The 19,457-nt window shown below is 47.7% G+C and overlaps 1 protein-coding gene across 3 annotated transcripts in view; it reads right to left on the bottom strand.

The window, feature by feature from the left end:
- Positions 1-707: 707 nt before the first annotated feature.
- Positions 708-19,457, bottom strand: part of rcan1b (regulator of calcineurin 1b) — a 386,410-nt gene continuing 367,660 nt past the window's right edge. Inside the window, exons 2-6 of one of the 3 annotated variants that reach the window (XM_072379292.1) lie at positions 11,487-11,581; positions 11,260-11,404; positions 4,363-4,536; positions 3,484-3,643; positions 708-2,371 (exon numbers count right to left, since the gene is read on the bottom strand). In XM_072379292.1, the coding sequence (XP_072235393.1) occupies positions 2,187-2,371; positions 3,484-3,643; positions 4,363-4,536; positions 11,260-11,379 (639 nt within the window). In that variant the 5' untranslated portion in view covers positions 11,380-11,404; positions 11,487-11,581 and the 3' untranslated portion in view covers positions 708-2,186. Of the gene's footprint in view, positions 2,372-3,483; positions 3,644-4,362; positions 4,537-6,759; positions 7,331-11,259; positions 11,405-11,486; positions 11,728-19,457 lie in introns of those variants that run through there. The other 2 variants (XM_072379291.1, XM_072379293.1) reach the window with 2 other exon arrangements.

Genomic DNA, 19,457 nt, shown 5'->3' with positions numbered 1-19,457 from the left:
GTTTTCCTAATTTATGAAAAACAGCTTTTGTAACAAATGAATTGAATAATTACTGTCCAATCTCAAAATGACCCTGCTTGGCGATAAATTTAGAATGCTTGATTAGCAACCAAATTAGACGTTTTTTATCTGAATTTTCAGTTTTAAATGTTTATCAGTCTGGTTTTAGACCTGGGCATAGCACAGTTACAGCTACTTCTAAGGTTGTGAATGCTATAGCTCAAGCATTAGACATTAAACTTGACTGTGTTGCCCTTTTTATAGACCTCTCTAAGGTCTAATTGCATTTATCTATTTTTTCATAATTAAAAGCCAGAAAGATATGCATCATCAGAAGTTTAGCAGGGTAGCTGAGTGACTGGATCAGTGTGAGAAGAGTAATTGGTGTCAGCTTCTCACTTCTCTCCACAAACAGCAGGGGGAGCTGTGGTCTCTTCAATGGGGGCAAACAGTAAGACTTTCCCACTACAATCACTGGAGGCTTTTTAAATTGGAGTTTTGGAACCAAATAGGTTTGTGTATTCTGCTCTGTGTTGATGATGTTAGCGACTGGGTTTTAAAATGCTGCTGGTCTGCTTTGGGGAATGAAGAGTCACGAAACCTATATTTGCCTAGAGTAAATCCAGTCCACGAGCTTTTTCAGATCTGACATCAAACTGTTGACAGGAGTCATTTTCATACATATTTCACACACAAAGACAGAGGAATGTAGAGGGTCACATATTTATTAAGTGGTAATCAATAACAGTAACAGCTTTTTTTGTAAATAAATTCACCAAGAGTGAAAAAGTTGCTAAACACTCCAATCATATGACATGGACATGTTTGATGGTTCCCATGGTGACTGAAAACTCAGCATGGAATCACTTATGGTGACAAGTTCTCCACATTAAGCAGCACATTTACAGGATGTACAACAGTGTGAAGATTACGCACCCATTCAGATATAAGCCTGATCCAACAAAGACAGATTAGTTCCAGTTCTGTGGGGGCAGTCATGTTGAGACTGAGCTACACAGTACAGGGTTAGTGGCTGCAGTGGAATCGCACTCAAGTATGAAACTCCAGCACTGCACACACCTTTAAAAGCTGAATGAATACATGGCATCTGGCACTACATAAGCAGACGGTTAAACACACACACAAACAAACATTACACATTGTCAGATGTGAACACAGGACTGAGCTGCAGGCACTCTGTTCACACAGGTTCAGCCCAGTCATGGTTTCCCTCACAGAGCTCCCCACAGCCGGCAGCTCCAACACTGCACATCCAACCTGAAGTAGGTCAGATCCACTTGGCTGAGGCCAGCTGAAGCTAGCTGAGGCCAGCTGAGGCCAGCTGAGGCTAGCTGAGGCCAGCTGAGGCCAGCTGAAGCCAGCTGAAGCCAGCTGAGGCCAGCTGAAACCAGCTGAAGCCAGCTGAGGCTAGCTGAGGCCAGCTGAGGCCAGCTGAGGCCAGCTGAGGCTAGCTGAGGCTAGCTGAGGCTAGCTGAAACCAGCTGAAACCAGCTGAAGCTAGCTGAGGCTAGCTGAGGCCAGCTGAGGCCAGCTGAGGCCAGCTGAGGCTAGCTGAGGCTAGCTGAAACCAGCTGAAACCAGCTGAAGCTAGCTGAGGCCAGCTGAGGCTAGCTGAGGCCAGCTGAGGCCAGCTGAAACCAGCTGAAACCAGCTGAAGCTAGCTGAGGCCTGCGCTCCACAGCTCACTGACATACATGTATATGTAGCACCCTAACACACACCAACAGTCGCAGAGTTATGTCTAACATTATTCAATGTGAAGAGTTTCCTCCTCGGTGTGTTCAGAGCCAAACTCTCAGGAGCGATGCTGCATTCATGTCATATGGGAACAAAGCAACAATTCCAAACCTCGTCAGCCTTTGGCTAAATATCCCCAAAATCTTTGTCCCAACATAGCTTACAGGATTTCGTACATTCACACTATGTTCACCATCTGACCGCTAAACTTTTTTCCACTAACAAGTCTTTCCCACAGGAAATGAATGCAGCACTCAGCGCCATGTTTTCCGTCACCATCTTATGAAAATGCCCATCACGGGGCGCCGCAGCACCTCCAGGCGCCCTCTCAAAGTCCCAAACCATCTCTGAGAGCCCGTTCAGCTCTTCTACAATCACTTCAGGATGAACCGTTTCAGCCGTCACACCGCGCCTCCCCGTCCTCCTGCTCACTGCTCCACTCCAGGTGTGTAGTCAGGGCGACGGGTCTGGATGATCTTTGGCCGCTGGGGGCGGGGCTTGTCATCCTGGTCGCTATCGCCGGGAGCAGGGCCGGCGCCACGCTCATCTTCGCACACGTGGACAACCACGCTGGGGGTGGTGGGCGTGGCGGTGTGGAGCTCGTACTTTTCTCCTAGGAGTCGCACAGAGAGGAAGACTTCACGTTAACATTTCAGACGTCTGGAACCTGCCTGCTGGCAGCCATGCAGACACTCTGATTCTAAGTACCTTATTCTAAGTATTTCCTTGGCTTCTATTTCTACAATGAGGAACCTTGGAGTTATTTTTGACCAGAATTTATCATTTGACGCACATATAAAACTGGTTTCTAGGACTGCCTTCTTTCACCTTCGTAATATTGCTAAAATCAGGAACATCCTGTCTCAGGGTGATGCAGAGAAACTAGTTCATGCATTTGTTACTTCAGGATTGGACTACTGTAATTCCTTATTATTGGGCTGTCCCACATATTCTCTGAAAAGCCTCCAGCTGATCCAAAATGCTGCAGCCAGAGTTCTGATGAGAACTAACAGGAGAGATCATGTTTCTCCAGTTTTAGCTTCTCTTCACTGACTCTGTATGAATGAATTGAACTTGATCAAAACTTGATCAATTGGATTGCACCATTGAAGTGCCTTAAGCTGAGATTTGTTGTAATTTGGCGCTATGCGAATAAAGTTTATTTCAATTGAATAGTGCAGTCATTAAAAAAATTGATCTCAAGTTGAAAAGAGGCAGCTTCCTTTAATCGTGCACCAGCCAAAGACTCATGCTCTGTGTTCTTATCAGCTGTGATCGAAGTGAACAGCAATGATCCACCGCAGCCTCTCCTGAGCTGACAAAGTGACATCCAGACCCGAGGTCAACCAACCAGATGCTCGGAGAAATCCCAAAAACTAAGTGACAGCAGTGAGGTGATGGTGGAACAATTCACCTCTCCACATCCGTTCAACTCAGTCATTCATCTCTTGTTCTTGGCATTTCGGCTCCAGTCTGACATCCTTTCAGATGATTATATTCCAAGTTGTGCCTTTATTTGGTCTTTTCCTGCTGGGTTATGTTTTATTCAGATTACTATTGTTCTTAGTTATTACTGAGCTGGTAGGCTGGATTTGACAGTGGTTCTACTGTACAGCACTTTGGTCAGCGCTGTTGCTTTAACTGGGCAGTGAATAAACCCGACCTGGAGCCCAGCTCCTGCTGAGCCTCTGACAGACAAACCAGGGCTTCTGCTGTAGGATGTACCTGGTCCTAGTTTGGAGATGGCACACAGCAGGTCGTAGTTGATGACTGGTGTCGCGTCCTGAGACTGCTCCCAGCCAACTGGAGGAGACGCAGGGGGGGAGATGAGGAACTGCTTCTCTGGCTTGGGGGGCTCCAGTCGAGGACTCCCTATGTGGACGGACTGCAGGACAGAAGTGAGAGGTTGAGTTTCTCGCACACTAAATACATTTGATCAAGTCAATAACATCAGCAGATTGTGGAAAATGTAGAAATGAACCAGTCTTTGGTGAACTTGTTCAGTGAAGAAGGGAAGGCGGCTGATTCAGGAAGTTTGTGGTGTTGCTTGTGATGGTCGCAGCACAGAGTGATGCAGCTGCTGCTGTTCCAACACAACATCATCTCAGTTTGTTTAGCTTAACTGCCGGATCCTCACTCTCTACGTGCTCAACTGCAATGGGCTGTAAACCTCCTGCTGGCCTCAGTCACCACACAAAGGTCAGAAGTAGAAATCTTCAGAACCAAGTCAGGCAGCTAGCATTTGCAGACAGCTGTGCACAGTGTGCTGCGCTCCACAGCAGAGGTGACGGTGCACTCAAAGAGCTTATTTCCTGCAGCAGCTTCCTGTTGCTCTGTTCATCAACTGAAACTTTTTTATAAGTGCAGATTTGGTTTGAATGCTTCTCTGTTCCATGTGAAGCACTCTGAATCAATTCTCTGCTAAAAAAACAATGTGCTTTGTTGTGGTGTACCCAAAGCAGACTGCTGCTGCTGCTGTTTAACATGAAACAGGACACCCTTTTGGGCTCCATATATGGACCGCAACCTGTGAGCAAACAGTGAACATCAAACAGGAAGGCAGAGGGCCTGGACCCTGCTCAGCGGAGGGAAACGTGACATTACCTGAGCAAAGTAGAGTCTCATCTCTCTGCCATTGAAGTCAGTCTTGTGCAGTCTGAGTCTCGCCTCAGCCGCAGCCAGAGCATCACTGAAGCTGATCCTGACCCGCCGGAAGGACTTAAAGTACTGGAACTGCACTTGTGGGTCAAAGGAACGGAACAGGGACTCAAAGCTGGCCTGGAAATAAAGAGGGAGATGGGAGGATGAAGGACGCAGAGTAGGGGTAGGAGGGGAAACATTAACCCTTTCCTCTCGATTCGTTCCCTTCAGCTCTCCTTTCACTCCTCATCTAAAGATACTTAACAATGCGAGGCAGAGGTGGTCACATGGCATGTGGAATGGATGCTGCCATTAGGTAACATTATTAGACAGCATGGCATAAATTACCATTGTTATGCTGATGATACTCAGCTGTACTTATCTATGAAACCAGATGAAACCAACAGGTTGGTCAGACTACAAGCCTGTCTTAAAGACATAAAGACCTGGATCACTCAGAACTGTCTGCTTTTAAATTCAGACAAAACTGAAGTTGTTCTCTTTGGACCTGAGCGCTTCAGGGAGAAATTGTCTAGTTATATAGTTACTCTAGATGGTATTTCCTTGGCTTCTAGTTCTACATTGAGGAACCTTGGAGTTATTTTTGGCCAGAATTTATCATTTGACGCACATATAAAACTGGTTTCTAGGACTGCCTTCTTTCACCTTCGTAATATTGCTAAAATCAGGAACATCCTGTCTCAGGGTGATGCAGAGAAACTAGTTCATGCATTTGTTACTTCAGGATTGGACTCCTGTAATTCCTTATTATTGGGCTGTCCCACATATTCTCTGAAAAGCCTCCAGCTGATCCAAAATGCTGCAGCCAGAGTTCTGATGAGAACTAACAGGAGAGATCATGTTTCTCCAGTTTTAGCTTCTCTTCATTGGCTCCCTGTTAAATTCAGAATAGAATTTAAGATTCTTCTCCTCACATATAAAGCTCTTAATGACCGAGCTCCATCATATCTTAAAGATCTCATTGTAAGATATTTTCTACCTTTAAGATCAGGCTGAAACTTTCCTTTCTGATAAAGCTTATAGTTAGGGATGGCTCAGGTGAGCCTGAAACATCCCATAGTTCTGCTGCTATAGGCCCAGCCTGCTGGGGGAGCTCCCATGATGCACCTCTCCTCCCTCCATGTACAGATGACATCATTGCTGTCATTAACTTGTGTTTCTCTCTCTCAGCAACTTTTTAAACTTTAATTCATTATGACACTGAATATGGTTAGAATCCCTTGAATGAGACTTTTCCTGATCCAACACTAACATTTTATCACTGTCTTTTTGTAGTGTACCGTCTTATAGTTCAGTAATAGTTACAGTTTTGTTTTGCCTTTGGGGCCCCTTGGTGCTGCCATAAGGACCCAAAGGAAACAACTTTTCATACACTGCATACTTTGAAGTGTTGGAGATGACATTTGCTGTGATTCAGCATTCCACAGAAAAACAGAATGCTGCTGAAAAATGAACACAGTGTCAGAGCAGCTGATGTCATGCAGTCATTAAAAACACGTTTCCATGCTCAGCTACGAGCTGCATCCACACTGCGATGCTGGTTTTATCACAGTGAGACTAAATGATGAGCCATGACCGTACTGGAGTGTATGATGTGTGTACAGGAAGTCTTTAAGTAGTGTACATCCACACCCAAGTTCAAAGTAACGTCTTTCCTTGAAGATCCTTTTAAATGCCACCGTGGCACCTTCTGACAAACTAGTGGTGGCCTACTGGCATTGTCTCCGTACTCGTCAGGAAGGAAATGTCAGGACATTACAGTAAGTTTAGGCTCTTTGTAGTCAGAGAGCTACTTCTACAGCCTGTAGTATCCTGACTGGGAACATCACCACATCTGTGTGGTCAGCATCACAAAGCTTCCTATTCCAAGTGGCAGCTGACACGAGTCACATGACACACCGCACCGGCCTTCATGACGAGTCATCAGAAAATGCAGTGTGCAGGACAGCAGGATGGAAAACCGCAGTGCTTTTGAAAGCATGACTTTTAAAAAGCGTGGCTGAGAATCTGTTGGTTGCTGGTGTGATTAACAGTAGCTGGCTGCGGCTCTTTTATGTTAGCTTTTGACATTTAATGGTCTCAGCACAGCTGAGTCAACAGCGGCAGATTTTATGTGACTGCAGCAGAAACAAACTCGACAGTCAACGACTCTGAGTGCGCTTCAGCCAACCAGACACACTGAAGGATGAATTCTGGACCAATCAGACATAAGGTGGTGTTCCAACACCTGAAGGCGGCGTGCAGACACATAAGCTGCAACAATACAAGAAATAAATCTGAAACAAAGTCTGGAGTGAGCTGGACTACAACCATCTACTTAAAGACATCTCACTGCCTTACCTGTGCCTGAGGACAGTAGAATACTTCCTGGTTGGTCACCGAGGCAACCAGACAGAAGCGGTTGCACTTGGTGGTCTTGATATGCATGACTGGCAATCCAGGCAGCTGAAATCTCTTCCACCTGATAAGGGAGGTCAGGGCCCGACGAGAGCCGGGGATGGACTTCAATGGTGGCAAGGACAATAAGGGTGAAGATGGGGATGAAGAGGGAGGAGGGAGTCGGGGGGGTCGGAGGATCGTTGCCTTCCCCAGGGTGACAGTCAAGCAGAGAGTCACAGATGCTTCCAACGTGGAAACAGGTCAGGTTTATTTCCAGCACCGGACCTCCTCCTTTGTCCTCTCAGGGATGAGATCCACCATACTAAGGGTCACACCCCCCCCCCAACACACATGTCAAGGTTACAACATCTGAGCCTGACAGAAATAATCCGACGTCCAGTGCAGCTGCTTCCTGTCGAGGCGGCTCTGCAAACTGAAGGAATTTTCCAGAGATTTGGGTGTGGAGAGCTGAAAATGTCAGTCAGCTCTCTCTCTCTCTCTGTCCACAGCCACTTAAATGAGCTCCTGTCAGCTGATGACGCATTACCCACAATCCCTTCCCCATGTCATTCATCTGCTGGTCCACTGCAGCCAATCGGCTGTGCCGGGGGGCGGGGCGCTGCTTTTTCTCTCCTCCTCTCCTTTTCTCTCCTCTGACATACCTACCAGCGCTGACTAATCGCACAGAAACAAGGACAATGTGTGTGTGCGCAGCAGGGAGAGGTACTGGAAAATAATGACCTCACTCGTCTGCTCTGTGCTGCTCTTAAAAAGAAATCCTTTGTTGAATGGAAAATGTGAGACTGAGCCTTTCTCGCCCTGATTCATACAGACCGGACTGAGGCGACATGTCAGTCAGAGAAACCAGGCCAGCAGCTGAGAGCGGAAACTGCACAGAAGACTGGAAAGACACGAGTTGTTGGAGGAATGCAGAGCTGACACATGAAGGGATATAAAGCAAGAGTGGGAGGAGGTCCTCGTGGAAAGTATGCGCTCTGATAACATGTTTTTATGGGCTATTAATAGACAGCTGGAAGTGAGTGAGGTGTGTGCAGCTGGCAGGTGGAAAAACACAATCACTGGTGGTGGGGGGGGGGCATGTTTTAATGCCCACATTTTACAGACAACAAATGTGAATTTTTATACCAACTCCAGACAGTTAGACTGCAACACTTTCCTTTCTGATAAAGCTTATAGTTAGGGATGGCTCAGGTGAGCCTGAAACATCCCATAGTTCTGCTGCTATAGGCCCAGCCTGCTGGGGGAGCTCCCATGATGCACCTCTCCTCCCTCCATGTACAGATGACATCATTGCTGTCATTAACTTGTGTTTCTCTCTCTCAGCAGGTGTCTCTGGCCTGGTGTTACGCTGCTTGTTGTCCCCTCTTTCCTGTCCTCTCAGCCCCAGCTGGTCCAGGCAGATGGACCCTTCCTGGTTCTGGTTCTGATGGAGGTTTCTTCCTGTTAAAGGGAGTTTTTCTCTCCACAGTCGCCTCGTGCAGCTCAGGACGGGGATTGGATCAGAAAGAAGTTTCAGTGCAATCTGTTGGTTTCCTTTTTTAGTTTTTTGAGCTCCTAGAGATTCCAAATAAATGCTCTAAAGTCCAGAAAGAAGTCACACTTAGCAGCACCAAGTGATCTCTGCCAGACAGCTGTCAGTTTGGAATGTGGCCATCATGAATGATTACACCATACAGAGATGAGCAGCCGAGCACAGTGTGAAGGCACAGCGACATTATTAGTGGATTCTATGGAAAATGCGTGTGTGGAACGTCTGATGTAGAACATTTCTCTGCGAGTGTGTGTGTGTGTGTGTGTGTGTGTGTGTGTGTGTGTGTGTGTGAACCAGCCCGGCACTTTTTCCTTCCTTATGCTTTTGTTTCATCTTCCCATGTTTCCATTCCCTCATAAGGAAGCCAGCCAAACACGTCCACAGGAAATGTGCACACAACACCCCTAACGTGTTAGTCGTCAGCTGCTGACTATCAGAACACAGTGGATGATATGGGCCAAGCACACAAGTAGCACACAGCAGCATTCAGTAGCTTCAGCTCAGATCAACAGTCAGCAGGCTGCTCTCCTGCCTCCAGCAGCGCACAGCTCACGCTGTACCTGTGCCCACCTGCACCTGCACCTCCACCTGCACCTCCACCTGCACCTCCACCTGCACCTCCACCTGCACCTCCACCTGCACCTCCACCTGCACCTCCACCTGCACCTCCACCTGCACCTGCACCTGCACCTCCACCTGCACCTCCACCTGCACCTCCACCTCCACCTGCACCTCCACCTGCACCTGCACCTGCACCTCCACCTGCACCTCCACCTGCACCTCCACCTGCACCTCCACCTGCACCTCCACATCTCTGTCACACCTCTATAAGGTCCGCTTCATTCATGGATCTTATCACAGCATCAGAACACAATGACACCTCCTCCAGTCTTTCTGCCTCCAGCAGTCAGATGAAGCGGCAGCTGGACAAACTGAACCAGAACAAGGCTGCCGGTCCAGACTATGTCAGGGTCCTGAAGACCTGTGCAGAGCAGCTATGTGGGGGTCTGCAGCATCTCTTCAACCTCAGCTGTCAGGACAAAGTCCCAGTGCTGTGGAAGACATCCTGCCATGTTCCAGAACCTGAAGCAGATCTCATCCAGCTGCCCTCAGTGATCACAGAGCACTTCTCCTACATCCTGCATCTTGGCAGAAAGGATCTGGATGGCAACGCTCCATGCAGTGGGTGGTGTGGCTCTGCCAGGACCTTTTCTGCTGACCTCTCCATGCTGCACACTTTCTGTTCTTACATGTTAACAGTCCAAACATTCTCAGAAAAGTAGAATGAGGATGAGTACTGTTCAAAGCAGAGGAGTTTCTGTGGATCCTGCAGCCCTCTGTCTGACCTACAGGCAAACTGAAGTGGGTCCAGCTGACTCCTCAACAATCTTTTCAAATGATCACTGCAAGTGAGGTTCGGGCATCGGGGAGTTTGCACTCTGCCTGTGTAGAGGTAAGTGGAAGGAACCTCCTCCACTCTGACTCTTTACAGCAGCTTAGACTTTGGCAATCACATGACCCACAGGGTCAGCAATAAATAGATGAGCTGCACTTTTCAGCAGCGACTTTTAGTACTGCTCCTCAACAGGAGACAACAACTCCTGAATATTTAGAAATCCTAATCCACCGTCCTGAAGGCTGACACAGACGCCTCAGCAACAGGAACCTTAATGGAACAAAGGCATGTCTGTCTTTAGCTGTGAAGAGAGGAGTCTCTAACAGAGCAAATGAGCTAAATTACCAGACTTTATTCAGCTATGCTGCAGTGCCCCAGCATCACCTTCCAATGACTCATTACTTCCACTAATATTCCATTCAGAAGCTCATTACTTTGTTGCGTAGCATGTAAATGGTCTATAAACACCTACTGACGGAGCCAGGTTACCTGAGCATTAAAGCTGATTCTGGTGTTAATTGTTGAAAGCAGCTATACAGTCTAAATACAAGCATCTTTAAATGAACTAACTAATGGGACTAAAGAGAGGACCGAGTTATTTTCTCCAGCATGTGCTCACTGGAAGCTTCAGGAGTGAAACTCAGACATCATACTGTGGCTAAAATAAGCTGCAACAAAAGCTTCAGATAGTACTTTGTCCCGTCAGAAGATAAATCTGCCTCAAGGCAACAATCAAGAGAACAAATGCACATGTTTTATGTCTCTGGGGACTGTGTGATGCAACACTGGCAGCAAACCAGCTGGATATAATCCACTGGGACCTCCTACGGAGATGAACGCCCGAGATTTAAAATGCTCCTTCAATGCAACACGAAGAAAAAGTCAATCAAGCGCTCCCTGTTGACCATGTGCCTGCAAGAGCCAATCACAGCTGTTCCTGACATAAGCAACAATATCCAAGATCAGAGAGCAGAGAGTGGAGACAAAAACCAAATGCTGGCACAGCAGAGTGAGAAGAGCTCATCATCATCTGTTGTTTGGACTCAGGGCGAGTGAAGTTAACCAAGAAGAGAAGATCTGCAGAGTTACTGAAGCACTTCAACAGCAGGAAGACAAAGCAGCGCCCTGCTGGTTGATCTGACTGAGGATCAGCAGCTTGGTTCTGAGGACGAGAAGCAGGAATGGAGCTGAGTGTGGATGGAAGCAGAGTTCTGCTCACAGAGGAGGGGAAGAAACACTCGGATTTCACTCAAATCTCTGAATAAAACAACCTTGATCTCAGCACTGCTAAAAATATAAGGGTGATGATTATTTTAGCCACTCGGATTGAGCTCAGAATGATTAAGCAGACAGGAAGTGTGTGAGGTTGGTGTCAGCTCCATCAGAACCACTGTGCTGTTATTCTGAAGCCCAACTCCACCTGGTGGTGTAAAACATGTCTTTGATAAAGTGTGTTTGGGCAGCAATGCTGAGTCAAACACCCCCAACCAAGGACCCGGCCATGGGAACCAACCTTCAGGACGCCCTCGAACAAATCCTCGGGTACTTTACAGGCGATCAGCGCGTTGGGTAAATCGGTAAACTGGACATCCACCGTGGCCTCCTCCTCTCCGCCGTTCTCCGCCTGCTGCATCGCGTCGGACGGTTTCAGCACTTCTCTGGAACCAAACATCCACAGACGTGTCTAACAACCGCCATTCCCATCGAAGCTCTTCACATTTCACTTCCCCCCGTACTTACCAGCAGAGCTAAAGGAGTTAATTCATGCCAAGCCTGAACTGATGAGCTGTGTGAGCGTCCAGCAGAGCTAGAAGCTGTCAGACGGAGCAGCCGCACTGAGGCCGCCGCTGCAGCTCATCTCTGACGCCTTCTTCAGCTCAAACGGATCAATATTCCCTGACATGAAGCAGAAGCGCGGCTCTCACAACAAGCGTTAGCACAGGGCAGCGGATAAAGGAGGTGACGTCAGTTGACCAGCAGCTGATGATCTTCTTCTTCTTCTTCGTCTCGTCTTCTTCTTTTTCTTCTTTATATCCAGCAGAGCAGGCACAGCCCGGTCCAACACTGCCCCCTACTGCCACACACCGGTCACTGCTGCTCTTATTAGATGGGGCGCGGGTGGGGTGGCGTGGGCGGTTAGAGCCTATCCCAGGTGTCAGGTCCTGTCCTCAGGGTTTTAAAAAGTCAATCATTTTGTCACGGTGTAGCTCCATGTCTTTCTAAAAAGATACGGTTGTGTTATATTTGTCCATCTTATTGAATTGTATACCTCGTGCTGCGTTTGCAGTGCTATGGTTTACAGGTGCAAGAAGCACAACAAGGACAGAGTAAATCTATATGCTTGGTATACTACATGTATGACTGAAGCTTCCCACTCTACATGTATGACTGAAGCTTCCCACTCTGCGTGTATGACTGAAGCTTCCCGCTCTGCATGTATGACTGAAGCTTCCCGCTCTGCATGTATGACTGAAGCTTCCCGCTCTGCATGTATGACTGAAGCTTCCCGCTCTACATGTATGACTGAAGCTTCCCGCTCTGCATGTATGACTGAAGCTTCCCGCTCTGCATGTATGACTGAAGCTTCCCGCTCTGCATGTATGACTGAAGCTTCCCGCTCTACATGTATGACTGAAGCTTCCCGCTCTGCATGTATGACTGAAGCTTCCCGCTCTACATGTATGACTGAAGCTTCCCGCTCTGCATATATGACTGAAGCTTCCCGCTCTGCATGTATGACTGAAGCTTCCCGCTCTGCATGTATGACTGAAGCTTCCCGCTCTACATGTATGACTGAAGCTTCCCGCTCTGCATGTATGACTGAAGCTTCCCGCTCTGCATGTATGACTGAAGCTTCCCGCTCTGCATGTATGACTGAAGCTTCCCGCTCTACATGTATGACTGAAGCTTCCCGCTCTGCATGTATGACTGAAGCTTCCCGCTCTGCATGTATGACTGAAGCTTCCCGCTCTACATGTATGACTGAAGCTTCCCGCTCTGCGTGTATGACTGAAGCTTCCCGCTCTGCATGTATGACTGAAGCTTCCCGCTCTACGTGTATGACTGAAGCTTCCCGCTCTGCGTGTATGACTGAAGCTTCCCGCTCTACATGTATGACTGAAGCTTCCCACTCTACATGTATGACTGAAGCTTCCCGCTCTGCATGTATGACTGAAGCTTCCCGCTCTGCATGTATGACTGAAGCTTCCCGCTCTGCATGTATGACTGAAGCTTCCCGCTCTACATGTATGACTGAAGCTTCCCGCTCTGCATGTATGACTGAAGCTTCCCGCTCTACATGTGTGACTGAAGCCATCCAGATGGCTCTCGTGATCGTCCCTGACGGGCTCCTAGCTGAACCTTGCAGACATGGCCAGGGAAACATCCTCTCACATGTAGATTGTGAGAGGTAAAGCCCTCTCCAGGTGCCAAAGTCAGCAGTACAACATGTCAACACTAAACTAAACGTACCATAAAAATCACACGTGAACATGCAGGGTAAATATACTTGTGAAATAATGATAGTTGCAACAGCACACACCAAATCATGTCCATTTCTGCTCACGCTGCTAGTTACCTTTGGTTTGTTCTAAGGGCGAACCCTTGGCACACGTATGAGAGTTAATCCTCTGAAACTTTTTTTATTTTTTTTATAGAAAGATTTTTGATTATTGTTTTCACTAACTTCATTGCCACTAGGACAATGCTTAAATTGTACCAATTTAAAGTCACTCATCAGGCCTGTGCCTATGACACAGGCCTCGCTACTTCAGCATGTATATTGCTATAGAGCAAAACAACATAGTGCTATGCAGCAATATACTTATTCACGGTGCATATGCACTCGTGAATACATCATTGAACCATTCCTACATAGCAAGGTCACTAATTTACAAATATTAATCATTATCCATAAACAAGCACTAATTATATATCCGTACTTACTATCTTTGTCTTAATTACTTTCATCCCTTTAATCCATCATAATATGTTGTACATCCTCTTTCTGATAGTCCCATTTCTATTGTCTTAATCCTCCAGCCGGTCCTTCCTGCGGTAAGGTGGGTTCCCCCACCCCCCTTCTCAGTATGGTTTCCATTCCATTGACTGCAGTGGTTTGTCGCCGCAGTCTGTTTTGACAAAATGTGAGAAGAGAGGCATTGGCTTGTCGCAGTTGAGTTAGGGTTAGCTGAGCCCGATCATAGTCAGCCTGGGTCCGATCCATCTGCCTTTGCAGAGTGTTGGCTGTCTGTTGGGCAAGGACCAATTGCTGAGTCAGTCGCTCTTGCTCCGCTCTTGCCCGAGTTAGGTTCTGTTTGTACTTGCCTCTATGAGCGGAGCTTCTGACTTTCTTGATCTGTTTGCGGGCCATAGGGGTGAGACCTGCTCGCAGCGCAGAGTAGACTGTTTTTGTCATGGTCCCAATCTTACCCCGAAGATCACTGAGTTGTATGCACTGATCGAAAGGCCGGGTCAGGAATGCTGAGATATGGGCCCTATCACCCGGGCCGACTTGAAGATAGGTCGGTCTGACAGACGGAGGTCTTGCCATCGGTTGGATCGCAACTGCTGGTTGGTTGATGTGGATCTCCGAAGGATGCCCTCGATCCTCTGGATCGTCTGGACTTTGCGGGTTGGACGGAGGTCTGCGGAAAGCTGGTGGCCACTGGATGTCGGGCAGATCTGTTGCTGGTCTCACTGGATTCCCCCTTGGTGGTGTCTGGGACTGGCTCCACTCAGGCCCCCCTGACTGCGGGTCGAAGTGCCTTTCGTCCTGCTGGGAGTCACCAAGGTGCCTATTTGGAACAAATGGGTTGGCAGCTAGGGGTGGGTGTGTTCCTACGGGTGTGTGTGTGTAGTCCCCTCTGCTAGAACTGTGACCAAACCAATCATCCACGGCCACATGTGGTCGGGTAAAGAAAGCTTCCGCCATTTCCAACAGTCTGTGATGGAGACATGGTAGGTTTTAGTGGTTATATAAGTATAACATGTATACGAGAGACTTGCCTTCCTTTGTATATATGACGATGACAACATGTATGTGAGTATTTACAACATGTACCTTGTGGGGAGCAGTGGGGACCTATTTTCCTACATTTCATACAGCCCTATGCGTTCATCTACGTCTGGGTGATTTTGCATCAACACTACAGGGAATTGTCCAGTTATGCTAGCAAAAAGACGTGATATTAGGAGACGGAGCAAAGGTATGACACAGAAGATCACCAGCAGCACCACCAACACAATTCCGGCCAGTACTATTCCAGCCATTTTTAGGTATTTTAGCCATCCTAATTTACCTAGCCAGTCCCAAAAGCTTGCAATTTGCGTATTCCAATTGGAATTTTTCACATGTTCATCTCGCAGCCGCTTCATTTCTTTCAGGACTCCTGTCAAACTACCGTTGGCGCCTGTGTGCATTGGAATCAAGGTGCAACATTCTTCCCCAATTACATCACAAATTCCCTGATCCTCTGCCATGCGTGTTTCTATCACAAATCTATTTTGTAAGGTCATTAATGATGTTGCATGTAATTGTTCCCGCACTAGCGCCACCCCTTTTACAGTAAAATTCATAAATCTTTGCTGATTAAACCAAAGGAGATAGACCCACCGACTGTTTCTAGCTATGTATTGGGCGTTTGCTACAGTTCCTACAAACAGAGCTGAGCCTAATCCCCTCCCAGACTCTATCCAGGCTTCTCCTATAGCAGTGTTATCATCAGGAACACCCAAGGGGACCTGATCCCAGGTAATATAAACTTCATTGGATGCTCTCCAATCCCATGCTTTCCAAACATCCCAGTCCTTATCTGGGTTGGAGTCAGGAGCACTTTGTTTGCTCCTAAGTTGTATTTCAGTTTCATTTGATTCTTGTGTAATTAAGGATAAACGTCCTGTTAACATTATTGGAGCACATTTGCCCGTCCAGTTGGCCGGTAGGTGTGGCAACATAGTGGCGTTACTCTCACAAGGCAATGCAGTCTCGTTTTTCCTGCTTTCTTGCTGCATTTCCCCATTATCACTATCTATTATCCCTCTGTTAGTGGCTAATGTGGTCATTGCCAAAGCGCATGTGTCTAATGTGTGTCGCGGGGTGACTGTGTGAGGATTAGCAGTGGTGGTTACTATAATTTCCCCCGTTGTTAACCCATAAAGGGTTAACACCATCATGCAGCTAATCTGAATCAGAGGTAAACCAGTCCCGCCCCGGCGTGGGCGTATATGTGAAAGTTTGCGGGTCAGACGGGCCTGGTACTTCCTCTTGCGGTGAAAGTGGCGATGGGCATGCATGTGACGGGCCATCTGATGAACGTGCCACACCGCCATCAGAACCTTGTGTGTGTTGCGAATGGTGCTCTTCAGGTGCTGGTGGGCCGTCTTGAGGCACCACCTGACTTGCAGGAACACCTGCGTCAGTAGGAGGGTCACTGGGCCTGTCAGGCGTCTCAGCAGCATGTGAATGCTCTGAGTCGCTGGATTGCAGTCTGTGCCGACGGGCTGACAAACGGGCTGACCTCCTCTGACCATGTGGTGACAGTGATTCAGAACTTGAGGAGGTCGGTGACGGACTGGAACTGGTGTCCTGAGAGAGGCTGTGCGCCCTTTCAGCATGCTCAGACCCCGACGGTTCTGGAAAGTGTCCAGGTGGGTCTGGTGGCCTATAGCGGGTGCAGTGATTCTTGTGGAACCAGAAGGGCTTACCTTCATTCTTCAAAGCAGTGGGAGTAGTGAGCACAACCTTAAAGGGTCCCTCCCTACGTGGTTCGTTCCACTGTCGCCTAAACACCCGTATGAACACCAGGTCACCAATTTGGACGTCGCAAACATCAAGGGGAATGTGTGTCTCGTCTTTGCCGTGGGCTTCTTTCACCTGTTGGAACACAAGTCTGTGGATTTGAGTTAATGCACGTAGTCCTCTAGTTTGTGGGAGAGGCATAGGACGCCCTGTAAGCATCTCATGAGTGGTTAGATGGGTTAGTCGATTAGTTTGGGAGCGCATTGCCATCAATGCCAGGGGAAGTGCGTCTACCCATGTTAGTTTGCCATTGCAATCAGCCATGATTTTAGCTATTTTGGTTTTCAAGACACCATTGGCTCGCTCCACAGACCCCTGAGACTGTGGGTGATAAACACATCCATACTTCTGCTTGATACCCAGGATTTTGAACATTTCCTGTATCACCTGTGAAACAAAATGTGGACCATTATCAGATGAGATGGTGTCTGGCATGCCAAACCTGGGAAACAACTCTCTACACAGAAATTTTGCTGCAGCCTTGTGATCAACCTTGGATGTGGGGCAGGCCTCGATCCACCAACTGAACCTGCAAACAACAACCAGCATGTATCTTTTACCTTGTACCCGGTCAATCATGTCCACATAATCCATAACCAGATGTCGAAAAGGACCATCTGGCATGGTAATGTGAGCCAAAGGCTGGGTAAACATTTTGTGGACATTGTACTTTGGACAGTGAGGACACATGGCAAGTTCTCTATCAACCATCGGTGTCATGTATGGCGACCACCACACAGCTTGCAGCTTTCTGATAACTTGGGCCCTAGAACAATGATCAGGTTCATGCATCTTTTTAATAGCAATAGGCAGCAGAGATAGTGGCAAGACAAAATGCCCGCGGAAACCCCGCCACAACCCCAGATGGGGGTGTGAAGTTCGAACAGCTCCCCTTTGAACCCACAGGCTTTTTTCTGCTTCCGAGACCTTGTTTTGTGCTTCTATCAATGATGCTAGGTTTGTTATAGGTGCACAATCTTCTTCATACAGAGATTGGTCCCTGCACTACCTGGCCTGTCGCTTCTTTGGCTGCCTCGTCTGCCAAATTGTTGCCTACCGCAATGGGTGAGGTGTTGTTTTGATGCGCTGCACATTTAACTATGGCTAACGAGGTTGGAAGTTGTATAGCCTGTATTAGTTCGATCACTGCTTGTCCATGTGCCACAGGGGTGCCATCAGTACGCACAAACCCTCTTTGCTTCCAGATACTGGCGTTGATATGGCACACTCCATTGCCATATCCACTATCTGTGTAGATTGTTGCCCTTTTGTTAGCTGCTAATTTACAGGCTGCTGTCAGTGCTTTAATCTCAGCTAATTGGGCAGAACAAGGCTGGTCCAGACTCACTGATAGTAGTTTGGTGAAGGAGCCATCAGGATTAAGTTGGACGATTCCATACCCAGCCTTGTTCCCTGTCTCGCCCCTGACACATGAGCCATCAACGAACAAGGTCAGGTCGGACGGAATAGGGTGATTGAATAAATCATCCCTGACTTTCATGAAGGTGTCCGTCTCCTTGAGACAATCATGGGGCTCACCTTCTGTTGGCAATACCATTCTTGTGGCCGGGTTTATGGTAGTGCATCTCAGTACCGTCAAGTCAGGTCCTGAAAGCAGGATCTCATAACCCGTTCGTCGTGCTTGGGTTATCACAAAGCGTGGGCTTGTGAGCATTGCATGCAGCTGATGTGAAGTGTACAAAAATATTGGATGGCCCATAGTGATGACAGAGGCCTTCTTGTATGCAAAAAGCGGCCGCTGCTAGCCCCTGGTAACAGGGTGGCAGCCCTTCTTCCACACCATCTAATTTTGTGCTGTAGTACGAAATTGGTTGTTTACCTGTTGGGGTTTCTTGCATCAATACTGCGCATGCATACCCTTGCTTTTCTGCCACATACAGATGGAATGGTTTGCCATAGTCTGGATTGGCTAGAGCTGGGGCAGTCTGGAGATCATTTTTCAGCAGCTGGAAAGCCCCTTCTGCCTCATCAGTCCATTGCAGCTGGGTCGACTGTTGTCCTTGTCCCGCTGCATGGATCAAAGCTCTCAATGGTGCCGTTTTGAGAGCGTAATCACAAATCCAGGGCCTGCTGTAGCCTGCCATACCAAGGAAAGACAACATGTGACCAACAGTTTGAGGTTTAGGCGTTTTACTGATGGCTTCAAGCTGGGACGGTGCAATTTGTCTTTTGTCCCCACTTAGCTGTCTGCCCAAATACTCTACCGTTGTTTGGCAGAACTGCAGCTTTTTCTTACTAACTTTGTGTCCTCCTTCCGCCAGAGCTGTCAATACAGCGATGGAATCTTTCTCGCACTGTTCTTTTGAGTCAGAGCAAATCAAAATGTCATCCACATACATTAAGGTGGTGGACTGTATGTCCAAGTGACTGAGATCATGTGCAAGAACGCGATTGAAGATGGAGGGAGAGTGTACAAATCCTTGTGGCAAGCGAGTGTATGTGTATTGTTGACCCTTGAATATGAATGCAAACAAGTGTTGGGAATCTGGATGCACTGGTACACTGAAGAATGCAGAGCACAGGTCTATCACCGTGAACCATTTTGTGCCTGGTGGTATGTTGGACAACAATGTGTGTGGATCAGGCACGATGGGCACTTCTTCTGCGACAATAGCATTGATTAGCCTTAAGTCATGCACTAGTCTGTATTCATCACCATTTGGTTTCTTTATGGGAAAGATGGGGGTATTGCATGCACTGTTCGTTTATATTAGGACCCCTGCCTCCACTAATCCTGTTATGATGGGATTTATACGGTCTATGGCTTCCTGTCTGAGGGGATATTGCTTTTGATACGGCAATCTGATGCCTGATTTCAAGTGGAATCGTTGTGGTTCAGCCGATTTCACTATCCCTACATCTGTCTTGTGTTGGGACCATACTTGGGATGG

Source organism: Leuresthes tenuis, unplaced genomic scaffold (assembly GCF_036924035.1).
Source record: "Leuresthes tenuis unplaced genomic scaffold, fLeuTen1.0.hap1 SCAF_1, whole genome shotgun sequence".
NCBI classification, from domain to species: Eukaryota; Metazoa; Chordata; class Actinopteri; order Atheriniformes; family Atherinopsidae; genus Leuresthes; species Leuresthes tenuis.
Note: the sequence above shows the minus strand (reverse complement) of the source record. Positions and strands in the feature narration are given on the sequence as shown.